Genomic DNA, 24124 nt, shown 5'->3' with positions numbered 1-24124 from the left:
TGTTTAAGCGGGGCCTGGGCGTGTGCATTCTGCCCTGCTCTCAAGTGCTGTTGACACAGCTGGTCCTGGAGTCACACTGAGCAGCAGCATATGAGGACATGCCCTAAATCAGGGGTCTGCTGGCTACATTAGCATTGACTGGGACATGTAACCTGCTGTTCACCTAGGGAAGGAGAGCAGACACAAGGACAGAGGGACAAAATAAACAACCAACCCAAAACAAAAAAAACCCTGAGGCCCAAACTTTGCACCATTTTGCTGTCTCTTTATTTCAAGTTTACAGAGAAGCTTAATCATTTGTGGAAAAACACCAAAGGCTTATCTTTCTCTTAAGTTCATGTACTTGTGATAAATACACAGTATTTAACTTTGTACACCTGATAAAAGGAAAATGCATAGTAGAAAGGATCAGGAATAAAACAGAAGCATCGGGCATCGAAGAGATCACAGAATAGAAAAGTCAAAAGTCCCATGAGACTCGGCCCATGAAGCTGAAGAAAAGATGGGACCCGTGACTATGAGACCTTCCCTAGCACCTTGGAAGCAAGTGGGGGTCCTGGTTCCACAATCAGCAATGTGAAGCTGCCCTCGGAAAGACGGGTGAGGGCCACAGCCTGGCCCAGCCTCCCCCTGGGCAGGGGTTCTCCTTGTTCCAGAAAGGCTTTGTGGACAGGAGCTCCACCCCATGGAAAGGCCAGAGTAATGGCCTCCACAGGCCCAAATGCCAACAGGGGGCTCGATAAGGTTTCTGGGGACCACTGGCCACCTCTGGAATGGACAGGGGAGGTGGAAACAGGCAGAGGAAAAGAAAAGCATGTGGGAGGCTTGTGCTTTCTCCCAGGCCACAGGTGCAGGCCGCAGGGCTCACACCACACTGGTCCCAGAGGAGCCAGCAACTCGAGGAAGCACAGGCATCCTTTTTGCCCACTGGAAAAAGCTGCTCCTGACAGCTTCTCCCTTTTCCTGGCCAAGCTGGCTTTTAAAAACTCCACGTTTGTGCTCCAAGAGTGGTGGCCCTAGTGACAGCCATGTCTACTTATGCTTTCCATGAGGAGAGGTTCCTTTCCACAGCTTTCTTTGGTGTTTATTTTAAAAATTAAATAAATAAAAGTTATGGTGTGGACCTCCCCCACCCCACCCACCCAAATGGCTAGGTGCTACCTGGCCACTGGGCTTCCCCATAAGACATCTGGGATGACGAGTTCATCGTGGGGATAAATGGCATTGCCCGATGCGGCGTGTAAACACGAGAGGAGTTCTGCAGAGCTCTGCATGCAGCCTGCCCTCCCCCACTCAGCCAGGCAGAGTCCGTGCACGCGGGCTGGGGCTAAGCCTAAGGACTGGCGACTTTAACCACTGCAAGGTGCTTATTGCAAACGCACCAGACCCCATCTGCTACCAGAAGGGGTGGAGCTACTGGGTCATTTCCCCTAAATTTAAAGCAGTGGGGAGACAAGCGCAAATACTAGGTTACAAAGACAAAAGCAAGCAGGCAAGACGACCCTCCTTACACCGGAGTCTGTGCTCTTTGGAACCAGCATTCCCTAATTCTAACTGCTTCTACAACAGCACTCGAAACCTGGCTAAACTACAATCAAGAGCTTAAGAAAATCTATGGAAGCCAAGGAATGCCCAGGCTTTGTGAATGGCTGGGAGGGGACACAGGCTTTGCTTCTGTCTCTGTGCAAAGTCCTTGAACCAAGGCTTATCAAACTGAAACCACAAAAAAAGCAGTCTTCCAAGGCCCGGCACTGAATTTACCTCCCAGGACCAGATCTCAAAGTCCTCCCAGCACAAAGTCCTCCCAGTTTCCCACCCCCTTGAACTTCACACTCACCAGTGTGTGGCTCTGAGCAGAGTCACATGCAAACCTCAGCCAAACATCTCAGCATTGGGAAGTTTCTTTTGGTTGGAAGTCAAAAGATCAAATTTTCTAGCTACAAAAGGGAACATCCCGTGCTAGCACCCAGTTCCTCCATATCTCAAGGAATACTCTGAGTTTCAACAATCTTTCTCTAAAAGGGTGATCCAAGGTCACTGTGTGGACCCTACCAAAGCTTTGATGCTAAGGATGATCATTCGTGTCTCAGCCAAGTGAGAGTATTTCCCTCAGAGCCCTCCACAAAGCAGGTAAAGTGTTTGGCTGACTGCTGCGAGTGAATGGTTAAGATGCAAACTGAACCTCAGCAGGCTCAGGAATACACAGGTCATAAACAAGCAGAGCTGCTAATATACAGGCATTAGATTTCATTGGCTCTCACTCAGATCACACGGGGAAGCTGTGGCGTGTCCTGGAAGCTCTAAATAACCTCTGAACTTCTCTAGAGTTCAGTCTAGTTAGACAATTGAAAATATTTTTGTGTTGAATCATAAGCCATGTAATGTACATGGAAGTGTAGGATTTCACCCTGAAGTTTTTGTAACTAAACAAAGAGATTTACTGGAGCCCAGCCAACCTTTCCAGAAACCCACTTTGAGTGGCAGGTGTAAGGGCGCGCATTCAGTCCTCCAGGCAAACCTCTCCCCCACCCCGGCTGCTGAAGGCTCCTAGGGTTGGCAAATCCCCTTCAAAAAGCAATTAAACTTCAAGCCCTTTCAGTTTTCCTGACTACAGTTCTACCTATAAAAAAATTTAAAAGTCCTTCTTGCAAATAAGTTGCATTGATGCTCTCTGCAGCTACTGAGAGCTAGCCCTGCTCATCCACGGTTCTGGAAGGTGCCTCGATTCGGGGTTTGCAGAAGGAGTCGCGAGAAGCCTTCCTTCCACTCCTCAAATGCAGCATCTGCTCCTTGGCCCCAGTCCTGCTGGAGTCTCCTGCTCATTCCTCTGCGCTGTTCAAACCCCGCACACATTCATTCCCTTGGTATATCTGACATGGTTTTGAAGGATTTTTGGCATAAAAACATTTTTAAAAAGCAATTATCCCAAAACGCACGTGGGTTTGGTCTGCAATTTCTCACACCCGCCGGTCCGGCCAGCCAGCGGCCAAGGTCGACGTCACGGAGTCAAGTCTTTTTTTTTTTTTTTTTTTTGTCCCCTTTAAAACAATAAAGGAAAAACACATAACCAGAGGTGACAGTCAAGGCTCTACACACGTGCTCGGTTTCCGTAGGACATGCTGCTATGGAAACGCAGGGTGCAGCAGCCCGTGCAGGGCAACATGGCCAGGCATGCGAGGTCGAGCGTCCAGGCAGCTACTCCGGCTCCAGTGCCTCCTCAGGCTGCTGTGGAAGCACATGTGCGGGGGAGCTGGGGCCGGGGGCCCCCCAACTTTCCACGCAGGGACCACCTTTCACAAGAGCACTTCCTCCTCCCCCACGGGGGCTGGCTCGGGGCCCCGGAGGCTGTCTTCGCTGCCTTGCTTCCTGCTCACCGAACAGAAAACCAGCGTTAAGGCCTGGAGAAACCATGGCAGGGCCCTGACCATCGCCCACCTCGGGACACCAACCGCCCAGGCGTGCTGCCTCGCACCACCTGCAAAGCGATCACGTCACCTGCCCTTGATCACTTAAATTTTTCCAAGGAGATGCGTCCTCCATAAATGGGGAAGCAATGCTTGCCCAAAACATAAAACTACAGCAGATGCAAGCAGGAGTTGGGCCCCTCTGTGGGGTGTCCCCGAGGGTTGATAATCTTACCACCCCCTCCCAAGGAGGCCAAAGCTCATGCAGGGCAGGAACTGTGAGTCCCTATGGTGAGCTCCTGGTGGGGCAGTGGCGGGGCCTGCCCAATTTGGACTGGCACCTAGTGGCATTCTGGAAATGGCCACAACATTGGCCCTAGTTCCCTATACCCAGGCTCAAGGGAAGACCACCTGGGAGGGAAAAGATGGCCCCTCCCTTCTCAGAAGAGGGAGGAAGAGCCCTTCTGTCCCTGAAGAGCCCCGCACCTCACTGGAGCTGCTTGGTGTAGCTGCTGTGGGTTGAGTCTCAGGTCGTAGGAGGGGAAATCTCTAAGGAAGGGCCCAAGGCCCTCAGCATCCTCAAGGTGAGCATGCCACTCAAAGCTACTGTCCATCATTCCCAGCGAAGACTTGTGTGTCCCTGGCCAGAAGGGAGCCTCTGTCCCTGCCCAGGGGCTGGGAAATCACGGTGCCTATGCATCCCTAGGAAAATCACATTTGCTGGCTTCTTGTTTCTGACAAAGAACAAGATGTAAAGTGCCCAGGGAGGACAGAGCTGTGACTAGCTGTCTGATGAGACCCTTGCTTTCTGCCCTCCGTGCCACCTGCTGACACCAGCTGGGTCTCACTGCAGACAGCAGGCAACCCGTGGTCCAGGACCCCCAGCTCTATAAGCTCCTAGAGCAAGACGTCCTGCCCACAGCTGCCAGCAGGCAACTCCCAGGGTTTCTAGCACCAGAGGTGAGGAAATGAAGCAGCAGCAAAACACCAAGGGCTAATCTCAGTCTGTTGGTATCTTGCAATTATGAACTGAAACAGAAAGAAACAATAGAGCCAGGCTTGGTGACGCACGCCTATAATCCCAGTGGCTCAGGAGGCTGAGGCAGGAGGATCCAAAGCTCAAAGCCAGCCTCAGCAACTTAGCAAAGTCCTAAGCAACTTAGCAAGAGCCTGTCTCTAAATAAAATTTTAAGGGCTGGGGATATGGCTCAGTGGTTAAGTGCCTCTGACTTCAAACCCTGGTCCCCTCCACATCCCGGCCCCCCCAAAAAGGAAACAACAGACTTGCTCACAGAGGGGAAGCAGCCTTACTTTTGGCAGACCCTAAGAGGGAGACTAAGAAGAGAATGCCCAAGGAAAAGTCAGCCTATTAGGCTTCTACTATCACACTGTGAGGCTCAAACCAAAGGCCTGCCTAGTCACCGGGCTTCTGGGATATCTGGGAACAAGACAGGGTCTCGGGCAGCCTTCTGGGGCTGCTGAAGGTCGGACCTGATTGCTAATGCCAATGTGTTTTCCCTGCTTTTGTCTCAAAAGCACATCTCCAAAGCAGGGCCCCTCCTAGATTACTGCATAAGCACCTGGCTCATAAGTCAACTTCCCCCCTTATATACAACTGCATGCAGCATTGTTCACTTTTAACAACTAAAAAATAGAAACAATGTCCATCAATTGATGAATAGATAAACAAAATATGCTCCATCCAAACAGTGGAATATTATTCAGTCATAAAAAGAATTGAAGCACTGATCCATGCTACACCAGGGAGGAACCTAAGAAACATGAGGTTAAGTGAAAGAAGCCAGACACAGCCAGGAATGGCAGTGTGACCTGTAACCCCAGCTACTCAGGAGGCTGAGGAAGGTGGATCCCAAGTCTGAGGCCAGCAACTTAGCAAGACCCTGTCTCAAAATAAAATTTAAAAAGCAGAGAATGGGGCTGGTTTTGTAGCTCAGTGGTAGAGCACTTGCCTAGCATGTATGAAGCACTGGGTTTGATTCTCAGCACCACATATAAATAAATAAAACAAAGGTTCATCAACAACTAAAAAAATATTTTTAAAAAATGGGGAAAAAAATAAAAAGAGTCTACGCACAGGCAGGCGGGTGTTACCTTGGGCTTAGACAGGGGCTCCCACTCCCTGGTTGTTTTTTAGGTGGAATTGCCAGAGGGAGGGAAAAGGGAAGTGAGAAGGGGCCACTGGGATACCACCCCCCGTCCCAGGGACAGCAGCTCAGTGGTGAAGAAGTGCTTGCCCAGCTTGTGTGAGGCCCTGGGTTCGTTCCCCAATACCAAAAAAAACAAAACAAAACAAAAACAGACTCAAAAGCATTTATAGAAAATGTCCAGAACAGGCAAATCCATAGAAAACTGCAAGTAGATTAGCAGTTGCTGAGAAATGAGGGAGTTGGGTGTAGACAGCTCAGAGGTACAGGGTTTCTTCTTCTTGGGCTCATAAAAATTGATTGTGGTGATGGCTGCATAAGTGTCAATACAGTCAAAGTCATTGAACTATATACGTGTGTGTGTGTGTGTGTGTGTGTGTGTGTGTGTGTTTGTATTCTGGGGATTGAACCCAGGGCCTTGCACATGCTGAGCAGGGGTCCTACCGCTGAGCTGCACCCCCAGCCCCAATGAAGCTATTTTTAACTGCTTGGAGCTGCCAGTGGAGAATCAGGTGGCCACATCAAGCCTGTGGGAACGACACTGGGGTCTCCACGGTGCTGCAGGTACTTGGGGAACGAGCAGTGGTTCTGCCAATCAAAGCTTCCAGTCTTCTAGGGACAAGAATTCTCATTTGTCCTGGAAGATGCTAGTAACATTGGCATGGAAGTGTGTTTGGAGGAGGGTCGGCCATCCCGGAGAGGAAAAGGCTGAGCTCCTACTCAGGCCACAGGATTCTTATGCCCCTTTGCAACAGGCAGAGGGGACTTATTTTCTAGATCTTAAGCCAGCAGACAAGTCACAGGGCGTAGCAGGCCTGACGTGTGCTCTAACCATTGCGCTCAGTAGCGGCAGCCCTGGGCCTGTGACAGAGCTTCAAGGCCATTGCCGTGCACTGAGTATGCAGGGACTGGGTCTAAAGACCAGGGTGAGTTCACGGGCATTCCGGGCGGAGCGCCATGCACCCGCAGCCCCAGCCCACATGCAGGACCCGCCAATGGGCCCAAGCCCCTCGAGGCCCCTAGTTTTATCCCCAAGTCTAGAGGCCCAAAGTGAGGCTGAGCACAGCAGCCAGGCTGGAAGGAAAATGGCCTGGAGGAGACTCCCCCGTGCTCTGCACCTGCCCCCCCCAGGCCCCCGCAGAGGCTACGCACAGGCAGGCAGGCGTTACCTTGGGCTCAGACTGGGGCTCCCACTCCCTGGTTGTTTTTTTGCTGGAATTGCCAGAGGGAGGGAAAAGGGAAGTGAGAAGGGGCCACGGGGATACCACCCCCCGCCCCAGGGACAGCAGACCCCAACGCCTACTTCACATGGCCAGTGCCAAGCAGGTGAGCAGACAGCTCTCTGCATTAAGACGCAGAGCCCCAGGGCAAGGCCCAGTGCTCACCATTACACAGCCTAAAACCCCACCCTCTGGGACTGTGCTTCAGGGCAGGGGTGCTGGTTATCAGGAGACCCCCAGTGAAAAGGCCAGACCTCAGTCTGGAGGAGCTCCCAACACAAGGCTGTGGGCTGAGCAACGGGAGGAGACCCAAGGCAGGGAGCACAGTGTGCAGGGCGGGTCTCCTGGCCTTTGATTTTGCTTCAGGGATACCCAGGCCTACCCTCCAGCCCCCACCCTGAGAGGAAGGCCGTGGACACTCACAGGAGCAGGTTCCCAGGGGCAGACTGCGAGCGCTCCTCCCGCCGGCTGCCCTCAAATGGGTTCCCGAAGGAGCGTTTCCGAATCATGGTCTTCACCAGGATCTGAAGAGGGAGAGGAGGTGGCAGGTGACTGCTCGGTTACGTGGGGAGATTTCAGGCAACAACCTTTCCCTTCCTTCTCCCAGGCCCCCATCAGCTCTCTCAGCTCTCCACGGACGGCAGGCCTTTGTGGCGGCCCCCAACATACACCAGCCAGATCCATGCCCATGTCCCATGGGTCCACTCCCCGGTTCCTGGAGGCCAAGTTCAAGTCCAGACTCCTTGGTCTAACATGCAAAGCCTGTCATTATCTAATCCCAGCCTACCTGATCCCACGGACCCCAAGCTCCAGGACAGCTGGCCTGCGTGTCCCTTGGGGCACACCTGGCACCATCTGTCTCACCTGAGCTGTTGCTAGGTGGTCCTCCCAGCCCATCAACCTGTCTCATCTTCAAGCCCTTCTTTTCAGGGAAGGCCAGGTGTGACTGCCCCAGTGACAAACCAACCATGTTTCCCCAGGACTGCTCTGGGGGTGGCGTGGGGGAGGGTGCTTTTTTAAAACTGAAATATAATTCACATGCCTTAATTCACCATTTTAAAGCCCAGGAGCATCAGCTCAGAACACGCCCCACACCAGCTCCGGAATGCTGTGGATGCTCAAACCCCCTCACATAAAACAGCTCGGCGTTTGCACATCTACACACACCCTCTTGGTAGGCTTTAAACCATCTCTGGATGACTTACACCTAACAGAATGGAAATGCTACGTAAATACTGATCTCACCATACCGCTCAGGAAAGGACGAGGGGAAAGTCTGGACTATGTTCAATACAGAAGCAACCACTTTCTCTGAACATGTCTGATACATGTTTAAATTCACAGACGTGGAACTCGCAGCTATGGAGGGGCGAGTGTATACAATTCAGTGGCTTTTAGTATTTTCACATCACCATTATCTAATTTTGGAAAAGTTTAGATTACCTCAAAAAAACACATACAAGCCTGGGGTGTAGCTCAGAGGTGGAGCGCTGCCTGGCAATGCAGGGAGAGAAGGAGGGAAGGCCAAACCCGGCAACAGCCACTCCGGGCCCCGACCCCCAGCCCTTTCGGTGTGGGTGCAGACCAGCTCTTCTGGACGTTCCTTGTAAAGGGAATCCCACAATCGCAGCCTCTTGCGTCTGCCTTTCACGGGGCTTGCCTGTGTTGTAACAGGCATCAGTCTCTTTCCTTTTCATGGCCCTATAATGTTCCCGGTGTGGATGGGCTGCACTTTGCTCACCCACCCGTCTGCTGGACATCTGGACAGTTTCTGCTTTGGGGCAGATGCGGACGGTGCCAGGGTGGACGACTGAGTTCATATTTGTGTGAACGTGTTTTCCTTCCTCTTAGATAGGCATCTGTAGAACTTCTGGATCCTGTAACTGTACTTAACATTTTGAGGAACTCCCTGAGTGTTTTCTACAAAGCCCGAACCACTCTACACTCCCCCGGTCAGGCACAGCAGGAGCGATTTCTCGGGAGCCTGCATTTTAGTTGAGGATGAGAAACACCCCAGGACAAGGAGACCACCAGTTCACAGGCTGGTGTGGAGTGAGGGCTCAAGGGCACAGAGGCCCTGGAAGGTCCCACTGAGCCTGGGAGTGGCTGAGCCCTGGCCCAGCCCCCTGCCTTGCCCACTCTAGCCAGGACTGGGTAGAGGCTGCCTAAAGGAAAGGCCCCTCCTGGTCCCTCAACCTTGCCCAGCTTCTTTTCTCTGCTTCTACTGCCTTGTCTCCCCTCATCTGTCCCCAGCTTTCTTAAAGCCCAGCTGGATCCCCTCAGCCCCTGATTAAGAATCCCTCATCTATAGGAAGTTGGAACTTAGCCTGTAACCATCCAGGGAGCCCTGGAAAGTTCCTTACCAATCACCCTTGGATATTGTCAAAGGAAGCAGGGTCACTGAAAGGCCGGGCTCACGCTCTGGAGCATGGTGCCTCTTTAAGCAGGATTATGGATTGACTGAGCTTCTGATTTTTTTAAAGGGTTTGTTGCTAATAATAATATTTTAAAAACACTAATTTATCAAAAAGTGGCCAATGTCCATTAGTTGAAGAACAGGTAAACAAAATGTGGTCTACCTATACAATGGAGCATTACTCAGCCACCTGCTGCAGCAAGGATGAGCCCTAAAAAAGGCCACATACACGTGACTCCATTGACATGGAACGTCCAGACAGGACACCTGTACAGAGACAGCAGATCAGCGGTGGCTGGGGAGGAGGGCTGGGGAGGGAGTTCAGGAGTAAGAGGTTTCCCTGAGGTGATAAAATCGCTTCAGAACTATCAAGGTGACAAATGCACAACTCTGTGAACATCATAAATGCCACTGAATTGTTCACTTTGATATAGTTAATGGAACTTCTACCTCAATAGGAGGAAAAATGGAAAAAAGAAAAAAAAGGCAGCCGGTTTGAGAATGAAGGTCTCGACCCCAGCCAGGTTCCCACAGTCTAGCCAGGTGGGCCTAGACCTGCCCACCACCTCCCCTGCCAGCAGGGATTCAGACCCTTCCTACCCTTGGGGTCAAGATTTAATTCTGTTGCACTGTCTCTGCAGTGCCTTGCTCTGCTTCAGCAGCCCTAACTTTCTAGAAGCTTCTGGCTGGTTGAGCTCCCTCCCAACAGGGGACAGTGCCTGTACTCTTCCCTCTTGCTGGACTGCCTGCCCCGCTACCCTCTCTTGGCCGGGTCAACACCCTGCCCCTAACTTGATGCACTTCCACTACTTTCAGGAAGCTATCTCCAACCCACCACCTGGGCCAAGTGTCCCTGCTCCAGGAGCAGCCCCATGCCCCCATTACACTGTGCCTGTATCTGTTGTTGGTCTCTCCAGGATGGCAGGGGCCATGGTAGGGGCCACATCAGTATTGTTCATCACCATGTCCCTGCCTGAGAAACCGCTCTTAATTTTTAAGAAGTGGTTCCTGAATGGCTAATGCCTACTCCAGACCCCCGGGATCAGGGGCTCTCTCTCAAGAATCTGCAGGGGGAGGGGGAGGGGTCAGGGCAACAGCCAGGAACAAAACCCACAGTAGGCACAGAGTCCCACACCAGCTGCCTCCCAGGCCACAGGCACGAGATGGGGTGTGGTGCGTGGAAGGGTGGATGAGGGAGAATGGGTGAGGATGAGGGAGAGTGGGTGCGAGTGAGTCTCTACGGTGAAGGTCATGCAGAGGACTAGGCGGGAGGAGACATAGATAAGTGTCCTGGGGCTCAGGATTTAGAGGGAGACAGGCAAAGTGGGAAGCAGAAGAGAGCAGTGCAAAGCTAGAAGAGGAAGAGCCAGCATCTGGACTCCCCAAGCGGGGAAGCCCCTCCAGGCTGGACGCTGGCTTTGCAGGTTCTCAGGTCTCTCCCAGAGCCCAGGGTCCCCTGGCCTGCTGGGGCTGGAGCTGGCCAAATGCACCAGGGCTTTCAAGGTGGCCACAGAGGGCAGCCAGCTAGGACTGTTGCCTGGACCCCAGACCCCTGGATTCTTCCTGGAGCCAGATGCTCAGGGGCAGAGGCTTGGCGACTGGGCAGTTCCCACAGTCTCCAAGGTTAAGGCTGAAGAATTCACATTCTGCTTCCTTCTTCTTGTGTCGGGACCCCAAAATCAAGGCCACAAAAGGGGCTCAGTTCTTCCCAAGCCAAATTGTACCCTCGAGAGTTGGGAAGAACTTTCTGAGGTATGCAGAGAGGAAGCCCATGTCCTGGCTGGGGAACAGCCCACCAGGCCGACGTCATGTGCTGGGCTGTCTGCTCTGGAAACTGAAGCTCCAGACAGATGGGAACCACATCTTATGAGACCTCGGCTCCAACCCCCATTCCTGGCCCCTGCCCAGTCCTGCTCCTCCTCCTGGCTCCTCTCCCCTGCCATGCTCTGAAAGCAAAAACTCAGGAGGGGCGGTGTGGTCTTGCAGAGGGGCTGCCTCACTCTGGAAACATGGGCCACGGGGCCTCACAGGAGACCGAGGCCAAGGTTGGCAGCTGTGGGCCAGGGGCAGCTCCCGGCCGCTTCCTGACTCTCGGGCCCCACATCTGCTTCCCAGGCCTCCGCTGTGTCCTGGCCCTGTCCTCGCCGCCAGCGCGCCTCAGGCTGTCTTGGGCCCTGCTCGTGGTTGGTGGTTCATCTGCCTTACCACGGTCGCCAGGCTGGGAATGTGTTTGACAGAATTCTCCACCTCCTCTTCGGTCACCTCGACCAGCGTGCAGTTCTCATCCTCCGATGGCAACGGCTCGGCCCCGTGCCTCGTGACCCAGGGGTGCAGCTTCAACGAACGACAGGATGGGTGAGGGGCAGGTGCAGCCACCTCCCAGAAGGTCCTGCCAGCGAGCGGAGCCAAGAAAGGCATGCAGGAGGGAGCGGCCGGGGCCTGCGGCCAGGCATGCAGAGAGCTGGTGGGCAGGCCGAGGGCGGGAGTGAGATGGAAGGAAACAGGCAAAAGCCAAGACAAGAATGGGAGGGGCCACGGGGCTGAGAAGCGTTTGGACCCCGCTCTCCACCTGGTCCCAGATCTTGTGTGGCATGGAGGTGACTAGCGCCCATCACTCTGACTGACACCTAGAAGCTCTGCTCGGAGCAGGCGCCATCCTCCGCACTGCACTGAAGGGAAAATGGTGGCCTGGGGAGGCAGTGAGACTAGCTGGAAGGACATGATCAGGAGGACCCAGGCCAGAGTTGTCCCCGGCCCTACTCCTCAGGTCCAAGTCCTTCTATGTGACCTTTTGAACTGCCCTCTCTTAAGACACCTTTCAGTGCTAGCCCCCAGGTGCCTAGAAGACCTCAAAGCACATCTCAGGATTCCTAAAGGGCCAGATATGTGCTCGTGGCATTGACAGGCGGGTGGCAGATGGACACAGGTTTCTCTAAAAAGCTTTTTCTGCAACAGGGTAGAATCTGGCAGGTTGAGGAGGTGGAAGTGCTGACAGATTCCCTCCCACTCTCACTACAGTTCCTCAAAGGGACTGGCCCACATCTCTACATTCAAGGTCAAGGAAAGGACCCAGAGTTTTAGCAGCCAGTGTATGGAGCATATAAAGTCCCTATATCAGTCTGCACAGGGTAGACGCCCCATCAGCCCGAGCCAGTTGGAGCAAGAGGAAGGTTGCCTGGTTGATTGGTCACAGAACCCACAACACAGTCACAGTGAACAAAACCCCCAGAACCTCCTCATTACCCCTTGCCAACCCCAGCAACCCAGAGGCCCAGGGCATGGGAGGGCTGCGGTATGGAGGAGGGCGTTGTGCTGTGGACAAATGGGCACAGGGCTTGGCCAAGGCGGGGTGGAGCCAAACAATTCCAAGCACAGGACGCAGGCTGAACCCAGGGTGTCAGCCTCGGGGGCCAGCAGTGGCTCCCAGGTACCTTGATTTCCGGCACCACAATCCTTGACTCCGGGTTCTTATCCAACATACGGGTGATCAGGTCCTTCAGGTCCTCAGCTATGTCAGGCCTGGGGGAGGGAGACATGTCAGGTGTGGGAGATAAAATGCACAGGACCACAAGAAGACTCGAGGAGAGGAAGGACGGATAGGCAACACTCACTGGTCTGGGAACTCCAGGGCCTGACTCTTGATCTTACTGTGTAAACACATGATCCGCTCATCCATGAACGGGCACTGTGAAAAGAGGCCGGGGAGAGAGTAGTGGTGACCAGCTGCCACCTGTGTCCTTCAGAGGCCACCTGTGATGTATCATTCCCTGTGAGTTACAGGACAGAAGTCAACAGCCATGGCCCAGTATGGGGACGGAGCGTTCCCATCTGCCCAGGGATGTCCTAGGAGGGACAAAAGCAAACATTCTGCTCCCCCCAACAGTAACCCAGGCTCTGCGGGAGGCCTTGTGACCAACACTTAATCCACTGTCCCCCCTACCCAGTGTGATCTTCCCAGGGAAACTTGCATGGCTTATTCTCTCTGTAATGCAAGTGACCAATAAACTCACCTTCCCTGTCCACCCCCACCCCTGCCAACCACTCCCTGTCAGTTCTAGGAGGGCAGGGATTTGCATCTGTCTTGCTCACTGTAGATCCCCCATGTCCAGGACATTCCTGACTGGAAACAGGGCCTCAGGTCATAAATACTGGATTACCTCTGTCCATCCCCTCAGAAGCCATAAGGAATAATAAAGTGCTGGGATATAACTCAGTGGGAGAGCGCATGCTCAGCATGTGTTCAAGCCCCAGGACCCAAAAAGGAAAAAAAAAAAAAAACAATAAGTATTCTTTTTACTGAGGATAAAAACATTAGTTTAGAGAGGACACGTGCCAGCTCAGAGTGGGCTCTTCACCTCAATGGGACTTTGCACCACCTCCCAAGTGATAAATCAACTCTCACCAGGTGGAGGGCCTGATCCCATAGAAGCTGGTTGTCTTTGCTGGTAAAAAAGAACTCTGGGGCTGGGGATATAACTCAGTTGGTAGAGCACTTGCCTAGCATGCCCAGGGCTCTGGGTTCAATCCATAGCACAGCACACTGGGAAAAGGTAACAAAGTCACCTACTCCACTCCTGTCCAAGAAAAATGATCTCTATAAGAGCAATGTGTGGGCAGCAGCGTCCGCTGGGCAAAACTCATTAGGAACATAGCACATTTCATTGTATGTAAGTTGTATCTCCAAGGGGGGGGTGGGGGAAGACCACAGGTAAATATGGAGTTCTAGCCAATGACTGCCTTCTAAAGCACTTGGAAGAACAGTAGAGGTACTGGCTGGCCATCTTGCAAGGCACTAAAAAATAAGATGGGTAGGGGAATGGAGAGCCACACGATAAAGTAGGCATAGTGAGATAGTCACCGTAGACTCCAGTGGCGGGGGGGAGGGTGGTGATCCTGGGTGTTTATGCAAAATTTTTTCAATTTTGTCATGTGATTGAAAATTTTCCAATCAAATGCTGTGTGGGGGGGGGGGAGCTACAGACTCCCGCTACACGGGATCAGATTCTTAAGCTTTCCTCAACAGGAGCACAAACTCATGGAAGGGAAAATTTCACATTTTTAATTGCTCACATAATCAAACTGAACTTCACAGTTAAAAAGAGAAGCCTCTTGGGGCTGGGGATGTGGCTCAAGCAGTAGCGCTCGCCTGGCATGCATGCGGCCCGGGTTCGATCCTCAGCACCACATACAAACAAAGATGTTGTGTCCGCCGAAAACTAAAAAATAAATATTAAAATTTAAAAAAAAAAAAAAGAGAAGCCTCTAAACATCAATAATATTGAAACCACCACTACAACAAGAGTCACAATGACAAAAAGGCAGATTAGCACTCCCTTTGTCAAAAAAAAAGTCAAAGGGACTTTTAATTCCCATTCCAATTCTGTCCCTGACAATAGAGTCTCAGCACACGCTGAGGAAAAGAAGCTCAAAGCAATATGTGGCAAAGGAGAAATAAGTGCAGCTATTGATTAGTGATGTCTGTCTGGGGCCCAGGAGTGGGAGAGGTGGTGTGTTTGTTGAGCTTGCCCTAAACTTGGCAATACCTCCAAAATCCAGAGTCTCTGCCAGCCCTTCTGTTCTATCAGACTCTTTTTCAGAAATCTGAGTGTCATATACAGATCTGTACTATGTCTAGGTGGGCTTTCTTTTCCACATTCACGTCTGGCCACAGAGATAAAGAAATTTCAGATGAATAAATGCTATCTCTCTGCAAGGATGACCATTAGTCCAAAAGGTCAGCCAGCAGCACTCAGGAGACAGGACACCCCACCCTCTTACCTGGCCAAAGACAAAGCAGTACAGCGTCACACCCATGGCCCAAACATCCAAGGCCTGCAAGGAAAAGAGAGCTTGGCAGGTGTGGCCAGGGGCAGGGAAGGGCATCTCCTGCTTTTGCCTGTCCAGCACCATTTAGAGAAGCACCTCTTCTCAGTCCACATAGCTGGGGAGGGTCAGGTGTTGGTCCCCCAACCTTTTTAGAGAGCACATGACCCAGGCATGGCCAAGGAGAGCACTATTCCCCCAATCATAGGATGGTCCAAGGACAGGCACATAACCCACACTTGGCTAATCACAACCAGCCCCAGAGTTCTTGCTCTGCTCTTTAGAAAAAGGAATGCTCTTGCTACTGAGGTTGGTCAGCTGAAAGTAGCTTGGAGCTGCTGGTGCCTGATCCGCCTGCAGAGGAAACCAACTCAGGAAAGCAGCCAAAAGCTGGAGAAAGACAAATTCCTGTTTGCATAACTGGCTGGCAGAGCCCAAAGCCACACATGCCCACTCCTCAGCTGCACAACCCCAGTGCATTTGCTATTTAAGTTGTATTTGTATTACTTACAACCAAAGGACCCTAACACAGGAAGATCTCAGCGGTTCAGACAGGTCCAAACCTACCTTCCCAGAGAAGATCTTGCGGGTCTCCGAAAGCGACTCGGGTGCCATGAAGGCAGGTGTGCCGACGGTGTTAGACAGGAGGGCATCACTGCCTTTGAACTCATTGCTCACACCAAAGTCAGCGATCTTGATGTGCCCATCTTCTCCAACCAGGAGGTTGGAAGGCTTGATGTCCCGGTGGATGATCTTCTGGTAGTGTACTGGGTGGGATGGCACCCAGGGAACAGAGGGGGCAAGAAACCCCTGTGAGGATCTGCATATGGCCACACGGCTCAAAGACACAGCGTGGCATCACCCTGGTACCTCCTCTGCCATGGCCCCTGGTCTTTCCCAACCCTCCCCTCCCAAACCTGCTGGGCACCTCTATCCTCTAAAAGGTAAGGGGGAAAGTGTCTTCAAAAGATACTCATTCTCAAAAGGACTCGTTCCCAAAACAGTGACTGCCTACAGCCATTCATAACCACCTGTTAGAATGTGTAACCCCCATGTCTGTGTGGTTACCAGCACACACGGAGTTTTCATTGGGTTTAGTACCCTCCTAAGAGCCTCAGGACTCACGCCAGTCAAACACAGCTTCAATTACCAACGGCCAATACTAATTCACCGGAGCAACGATGACCAGAGCAGGCTGATTTGAAGTGTGAACCAAAAAAACAGAACTGAGGACTTGGCTCATCATTCCTGTCTGGTGTCAGCCAATGGCAATGGGTGGTGCTATGGTCTGGAAACCTAGGTGTAGTTTCTGGGGTGGTGATGACGATCATAGTATCAATGAGTACAGAGGGTGTCACTGTTGGGCACCCAGTCCTGGGCTTAGCTCTGTGCTAAGTGGTTCACATTTATCCCAATTAAACTTCAAAACAATCTTATGTGATAGGCAGGGATAAGAGTGGAAATATTTAACAACCAGGAGCAGAAAGCACACCTGCCAATCAGAACCACTGATATAACCACTCAACCCTGCTGAGAAATACTTTGTCTCCATTTTACAGATGAGGAAACTAAGGTCCCGGGAGGTTAACAGGGTCCCCGTCCCAGGGTCCTTGGGAGGAATGAGAGATGACGAAGGTAATGCCCCAAACAGTGCCTGGTTCACACGGAATTCACTGGAGAAATGCTCATAACTACTATTGCTCTTCATTTTCTCTCTGTGGAAGGAAGAGCAGCTTCTGCTTGCCCCCGAGACTGCTCTCCGAAGCCAGCCCTGCTCTGCACTCACACAGTCTGCTGCCCACTGCCTTGCACACCAGGAGACCCTCCCACTCCCACCCACCAGCTGGGAAGGCTGATCACCACCAGGCATGAGGATCCTCCCAGGGGCCTCACTTACGGTACTCGATGCCTTTGATCAGATCCTGGAAGTAGAAACGGGCCTGGTCTTCAGACAGGGGTTTGAGGGTGGGCACATCCATCACGGGCCTGAAACGTCAACATGTATGACACACAGATCAGCCCTCGCCCTCTCCCCCCAGCAGAGCCCAGCACCACCTCCCTCAGCCTCGAAGGTCACAAAGCCAAGGGCATCACACCTGGGAGCGGGGACCATGCCTGGGAGCAGGGACACTCACCCTTGGTTGACAAGTTCAAACACTATAAGGAAGAAAAAGGGGTTAGGGTTAGGGGTTAGGGGTCAGGGTCAGGGTCAAAGAAGAGAAAGGGGTCAACTGTTACACTGGGAAACTGGAAAACTCCCTCGGGGTGCTCCCCATCTCCCATCCACCTCTAGAAACACCAAGAAGCACACAAACTGACACTGGGAGACCAGAGAGAGAGAGTCTACAGCACCCAAGCCACTCAATGTCCTGCTTTGCCGAGTTCCCACTGGGAGGCCAAGGAGATTTCTGTCGTCCCCAGGATCCCAGCCTGGCTTTTTTTACCTCTAGTGCTCAAAATGGCCAAGGATCCATTGGTGAAGGAAAACAAGGCAGGGGAGAAGGGGAGCAGGACAGGGGCTCCTGGGCTCCCTCCTGTCCCTCCACTTGTACCTTGGAGGTTCCAAGAGATAGGACTGACACTCAACTACGTCCTCTGGTCACTCCCAGGGATTCAGGCACCATAAACTTGAGTTAAGATAGACCTGCTGCTGGGCGCAGTGGTGCACGCTATAATCCCAGCAGCTTGGGAAGCTGAGGCAAGAGGATCGTGAGTTCAAAGCCAGCCTCAGCAAAAGTGAGGCCCTAAGCAACTCAGTGAGACCCTGTCTCTAAATAAAATACAAAATAGGGCTGGGGATATGGCTCAGTGACTGAGTGCCCCTGAGGTCAATCCCCGGAACCCTCCACCCCCCACCCCTCAAAAAAGACACAGCTGCTGCTGCTTCAGGCTGTGGTGAGAAGCTCCGGCCTTTCCTGCCTCGGTTATTTATGTCTTAATTTGCAAGTTTCATGATTTCTGCACCTTCCTCCCACCCAGCCAGCACCGTAGTCAGCCGGCCTGGGGGAGGCTGGCCTGTTGGAACAGGTTTATTTTCAGTCACCACAGTTCAGCTACTCTTGGGGTTGAATGGTGGGTGGGAATTTCCTCTAGAAATACAGGCCGCACAGTCTACCTTTTGAAGGTCAGACCTGTGGTTCAAGTCCCTTCTTGAAACCTATCATCTGGCCCGTCTCCTCAGCACGCACGGCCGTAGCTGGAAAGTAAAAGTAACCTCGTGGGAATTTTCCCAACTGCTCGACAGCCTGAGCTAGCATGGCTTCTCTCCCTCTGTGGCCTCGGTGGCGCTGCCGCCTCACACAGCCTGGGAAACTCCTCTGTGATGCTTGGGCCACACTCTGTACCCATTCCTCTCTCCAGTCTGCTCAAAACCCCACAATGGCACCCTCCCTGCTAAGAGCTCAGAGTCAAAGCCATTTTTGTTGTTGTTTTTTGTTACCAGGGGCACTTAGCCACTGAGCTACATCTAGCCCTTTTTTTATATTCTATTTAGAGACAGGGTCTCACTAAGTTGTTTAGGGCCTTGCTAAATTGCTAAAGCTAGCTTTGAACTCACAATCCTCCCGTCCCAGCCTCCCGAGCTGCTGGGATTAGAGGTATGCACCATCATTCTTACAATGGTATAAAATGCCCTCTGACACCTGGTCCCCACTGTCCTGCCTAAATGTCCCCTCAGAAGCCATTTGAGTTCCCATCCCCCTGACCTGGAACTCCCAGCTCCCCTCACCCTGCTAAGCATTTGTTATTTTTTTATAGTGTTGTCACCTTTAAGGCCTACACGTAACACTTAGGTAAATGCCAAGGATGAGGAGTTTTGAGTTTGTTCCTGACAAATTGCAATGTTTACTGAATGAACAAATGATCTCCTCAGAAACAGCCCAAAGCCATTTGGAGTTGGGTCTGAGAAAATTACACCAGGGGCACCATTCTAGGCACAAACGACTCTGTCCTATTTCCCTGACCTGCACTCGATCACTTACTAGGTGTACAACTTGGCCAAATACATATGCTATGTAAATGATTACATATTTAACTTTTTTTTAATTAACTTAGTTTTTAATTTTTTGAGGTTGTTGTAAGTAATAACATTCATGAAATCATGAGTTTAGTTTATTGGTTATAGTTTTTCCTATAGAGTTTTAAATTAAATGCAAAAAAAAAAAAGTTTTTTAAATGTTTTCTATGTGGCACCCAAAATTATCTCATATGCTTTTTGTTTGTTTGGTCCTGGGGATTGAACCTAGGGTTGCTCTACCACTGAGCTACACACCCAGTTCCTTTTTATTTTTTGAGACAGGGTCTTGTTAAGTCACCCAGGCAGGCCTTGAACTTGCAATTCTCCCTCCTCAGCCTCCCAAGTTAGCAAGCATTACAGGAGCGTACCACTGCACCCAGCGTCTAAATTGTTTCCAAAGGAAGTCTTTAAAAAGTTGTAAGATTCAAATTTGGGCCACATTAGATGCTCTCAAGGAACAGGGATAATTCCATTTGGTTCTGGGACATGTACAAGAATGTCCTTACTTTGAGATGCACACTGAAGTATGCAGGGACTGGAGTCCTGAGGTGTCTGCTACTTTATTTTTGAATGGTTTGGCAAAATAAAGAGACAGAGATGGTTGGAAGACAGCAGGGTAGATAAAGTCAACTGCTGAACCTGGGGCTATGTAGACAGTGATTCACCAAACTACACTGCCTTCTCTGTAGGCTGAGCTACACCGCCTTCTCTTAGGCCAAGCATTCTCATAATAAAAACCTGGGGAGGGCAAATGAGGAAAGAAAAAAATGTCCTAGGCAAGAACAGCATCCTTGGAACTGAAGGGCTGCTGCCTTAGGGGAAGTCACACCCTGAGCTCTGTCTTCAAACCAGACTCATTACTTTATGAGCACACCCTGTGTAGCCCAGGGTCACTGTGTGGCCATCCAGGTGGCAGGCCTGCCACCTCCACTGCCCTCACCTCCTCAGCCACTCCCCAGGCTGTCCTCTTGTGCACTCAGAATGCACAGGCTCATCTGGGCCCACCCCAGCCAGGAGTTCCTGGATACAAGGCCTGTCAGTCCATGCCCCTGGGCCTGACAGTCTGCTGACAGGTCTCGGTGGGTCCTGTCCTTCCTCCCTCATCAGCATTTAGGAGAGCTGACAGGGCTGGCTCATGTCCTGTTTTTTTTTTTCTTTTTCTTTAATGGGGTCTCTGAGGACACACCTGAGTCCTTTTATTTCTATGTCCAGTGCTCAAAACCTTTGGTGCCCCTGGCTAAGGCCCCAGGTGTCCCACCCTGGCCTCTCCCTGCTCTACTCAGACTCAGCCATGTTTTCCTTGAACAATATTAATCTCCTGTAGCCTCAGGGCCTTCCCATGGCTGGTCCCTCAGTCTGGAATGCTATTCTCCAAAGGTTACAGGGCTATGTCCTTGACACTCAAATGCTGAGCGGTCATCTCCTACATGAGGTGGCCTGCCCACCACTCTCTCTACACTGTCTTCCCTGACTACAACAGCTTCACTTTGAACTCGGGGTGTGGCCTTCTGTAGGGCTCACTTCGGGGCCCAGCTGGACCAGGAAAGGAGAAGCTGCCTTTGGTCAGATGTGACTGGGCCATGGCTGGGCCCTGGCTGCCTTGAAAGGACGCCTGGACATTGGCAGGTGCGGTTGCCTGAGTGAGAGCAGCAGAAGGAGAGGGGTCTCTTACCCATGTACAGATGGTCCTCATTGGGGTCATCCAGGACCTATTGGCACAGCCACCAGGAACAGGCCAGGACACGAAGTAGAGGAGAGGACAGAGAGAACCGACATGAGCAGGGAGGAGGCATGTGAGGGTCCCTCTTCCTAATCAAGATGGAAGGCCCCCTCCCTCTTTCTCTGTCTCCCTCTCTCCCCTCTTCCTCTCTCCCTCCCTCCCTCTGCCTCTCTCTCCCTCCCCCTGCCTCTCTCTCCCTCCCTCCCTCTTCCTCTCTCCCTCCCTCCCTCTGCCTCTCTCCCTCCCTCCCCCTGCCTCTCTCTCCCTCCCTCCCTCTCCCTCTCTCTCCCTCCCTCTGCCTCTCTCTCCCTCCCTCTCTCTCCCTCCCCCTGCCTCTCTCTCCCTCCCCCTGCCTCTCTCTCCCTCCCTCCCTCTCTCTCCCTCCCTCTCCCTCTCTCCCTCTGCCTCTCTCCCTCCCCCCTCTCCTTCTCTCCCTATCTCCCTCTTTCCCTCCCTCTCCCTCTCTCTCTCCCTCCCTCCCTCTCCCTCCCTTCCTTTCCCTCTCTCTCCCCCTCCTTTCTTCCTCCTCCTTCCAAAAAAAAAAAAAAAAAAAAAAAAGATGGAAGGCCCAAGAGGACTCCTCAGAGCATGAGATCCAAAGAGTGGAAAGTAAGCACCCCCAGCCCAGTCCTCGAGGTTCCCAAGCACCCAGAAAGGAGGTGACCACAGGGAGAGGCAAAGCCTCCTCTGGCACATGTGGGTGAGAATCCAGCCCATCTCCTAGGAGAGACAGAGACTGGTCTTCAAGATGAAATTCAGAGCCCATCTGGCTCTAGTGGCACCTCCATGAGGTGGCCCTGTCCCTCCCTACCCCAGCAGGAAATGACATTTCCCTGTCCAGAACTGCCTCTCACCAATGGACAGCACAGGGGTAACCACCTCCATTATGTCAGTGGTGTCTGAGGCAGGGCTGGGCACACAGGAGGTGCTCAGGGACACCTCAGGAATAAACAAGCCAACAGACCAGATACCACAGGACACTAGGGAGAAGGGAGACTTTGCCAGGACTCAGGGCCACTTGCAAACCAACTGCCCCTGGAACTTCCTCTAAGATGGCCAATTCCAGCATCAGGGAGTCGAGAGCATGAAGCTTGGAAGCCATGATGGAGGGAGTGACCTGCAGCTGCCATTTCTCTCCTTGGACAGACTAGGCCTCCCACCTCTTCCCACATTCTCCAGCCACCGAGAATCACCAACAGGCTTGGGAAAGGTGTGCCCAGGCAGAGCTGGGCTGCCCATCAGGAGCCCTACGCCCCTCCCTGTGGGCAAGTCAGACCCGGGCCTTGCCCACCTAGGGTTTAGGGTCTGTAGGTCCTGGACAAGGTATGGCAGTGGCCTCCCACACACCAAAGGCAGGGATGTGCTCCCCAGGGACCTCAACCTTGTAATCCTCCTGCCTCAGCCTCCCAAGTTGCTGTGATTACAGGCATGCACCAGAGCACATGGCAACATTATTGCTGTTTTTAAATCAATCAATAAATAATTTTTAAATGTCTCAGTTTATATTCTTAGAAGTAATATGAATAAATACAACCTGCATAGGCCACAGTCATTTGGGCCTTTCAATCATCTTTAAGAGCATAAAGGAGTCTTGAGATTAAGATTGTAAGTACTGCTGACTGCAGCAGGGGTTGGCAAACGTCAGCCTGCAGGCCAAATGCAGCCTGAATCTGTTTTTGTAAATAAGGTTTTCTTGGAATTTATAGCATATGTGTTTCTGCTTCTGTACCACAACCACCCACAGGAGTGAGCGAAGGCAAACCTGAGTGGCCCTTGACCTCAACATCTCCATCTGTAAAATGGGAATAAGGAGGGGTGACAGTGACACAAAGTAACAACAGTTAGGGAACCTGAAGCAAAAGACCACTTGGCTCTGCAGTGCCAGGTGGTGCGACCTGGCTCGCCCTGGAAACCGGTGGCTTCGAAGCATCTGGGTATTCACAAAGCAAGGCAGGACCTCCATGCCTCCGTCCTCCACACCCCACCTCACCTCCACCAGCTTCACCACGTTGGGGTGGTCCAGCTTCTTCAGGATGGCGATTTCCTGGTACACCTGCTCAATGGGGCCCCGGGGCTGGATGCAACCTCCAGGGGCAGGACGGGTGCCTCGGGGTGGGGGGCGACCTGCAAGGAGACACAAAGGCAGCCTAGGTCAGGGCAGAGAGACTCCCCCCTGCAGAGGGCAGCTGTTTGGGGGGGGGGCGCAAAGGTAGAACTTAGCAGGGTGGGAGCAGCTGCTGCCACCAGGGGCCCTGCAGTGAATGCTGGTGAAGACTCAGCGACAAAGCACCCATCACGCCACAGTGTGGAAAAGCTCACGGGAACAACACCTGCGTCACTTCAGTAAACATTCTTAAATGAAAGTGAACACAGAATGTCTGCAGGAGGCCTGGCACTGTCCTCAGGGGAAACTCTGGGGAGGGAGGGTCCTTCCTCGCCCCAGCGGCCACCACAGGGTGAAGGCCCCGCCCACCGCACTCACGTGGAAAGCCAGCCTGTCGGATCAGCTTCTTCTTGGACAGCACCTTCATCGCCTGCAGAAGAAAAGGCCCCAGGTCCAGTTAAAGCAGCAAGGAGCAAACGTGAGGAAAGGCTCCCTCCACCCCAGGCCTGGCAGACCTCCTGGCACCACGACAGCCTCGGGACAAGGCAGTGAGCTCCCCATCAACACAGGGGCCAAGCAGCCCTGGGTTCCAAGGAGGCTGGACCCAGAACACAGCTGGAAAACCTCAAGCCTTTGACTCTCTGCCCCTGAATCCAAATGTGAGTGGGCTGCAGGGACGGTGAGACGGGCTGAGGAAGGACGTCACTGGATGCTCTACACGGGGGAACTGAGGTGCCAAGGAGCACCCCTTGCCAAGGGCACATACTTGGCACCCGCTAGAGCCAGGTGTGAACCCACATTGGACCACCTCCACAGGGGCAATTTGCCCAGCTACTGCCCTTTTCTCAGTGCCACGGAGGAGGCAGAAGCTGCATTACTTCACCTTCCCATCTTGCCCTCTGTCCAACGGGCACCCTGCTTCCTCCCTAAGGTGCTACGAAGAAGATGAGCCCACAGATCTGTCCACCTTCCAGGAAAGTGAGCGCTGGAAAGAGGGCTTTGCATTGGATAAGGAGGGGCCCGGGGAGGGGAGTGTGGGTACTCACATAGTACGTGTTGTCGTTCTCATTGTAGGCCAGCTTGACCACACCATAGGAGCCCTGGATAAAGGGAGATGCCAGTGACACAGCTGCACAATGAGGACCCTGACACACAGGCTGCAAACCACTGCCTATTGGTCAAACACCCTGAAACTGTATTTTGTTGGATCTGCAGTTTCTACAAAGTTTGAATTTAGTTGACAATATTTGAAAAGAT

At 52.4% G+C, this 24124-nt stretch overlaps 1 protein-coding gene across 2 annotated transcripts in view; it reads right to left on the bottom strand.

Annotated features, from left to right (window-relative positions):
* Positions 1 to 3071: 3071 nt before the first annotated feature.
* The window catches only part of Camkk2 (calcium/calmodulin dependent protein kinase kinase 2), a 42989-nt gene continuing 21936 nt past the window's right edge, over positions 3072 to 24124 (bottom strand). The window contains exons 4-17 of one of the 2 annotated variants that reach the window (XM_026386066.2): positions 23914 to 23967; positions 23246 to 23297; positions 22754 to 22887; positions 20716 to 20752; positions 17164 to 17185; positions 16926 to 17014; positions 15596 to 15795; positions 14984 to 15037; positions 12817 to 12890; positions 12637 to 12724; positions 11411 to 11539; positions 7213 to 7313; positions 6739 to 6781; positions 3072 to 3366 (exon numbers count right to left, since the gene is read on the bottom strand). In XM_026386066.2, the coding sequence (XP_026241851.2) occupies positions 3196 to 3366; positions 6739 to 6781; positions 7213 to 7313; positions 11411 to 11539; positions 12637 to 12724; positions 12817 to 12890; positions 14984 to 15037; positions 15596 to 15795; positions 16926 to 17014; positions 17164 to 17185; positions 20716 to 20752; positions 22754 to 22887; positions 23246 to 23297; positions 23914 to 23967 (1248 nt within the window). In that variant the 3' untranslated portion in view covers positions 3072 to 3195. The remainder of the gene's footprint in view (positions 3367 to 6738; positions 6782 to 7212; positions 7314 to 11410; positions 11540 to 12636; positions 12725 to 12816; positions 12891 to 14983; positions 15038 to 15595; positions 15796 to 16925; positions 17015 to 17163; positions 17186 to 20715; positions 20753 to 22753; positions 22888 to 23245; positions 23298 to 23913; positions 23968 to 24124) is intronic. The other variant, XM_026386067.2, reaches the window with a different exon arrangement.

This window comes from Urocitellus parryii, chromosome 3 (assembly GCF_045843805.1).
Source record: "Urocitellus parryii isolate mUroPar1 chromosome 3, mUroPar1.hap1, whole genome shotgun sequence".
NCBI classification, from domain to species: Eukaryota; Metazoa; Chordata; class Mammalia; order Rodentia; family Sciuridae; genus Urocitellus; species Urocitellus parryii.
Note: the sequence above shows the minus strand (reverse complement) of the source record. Positions and strands in the feature narration are given on the sequence as shown.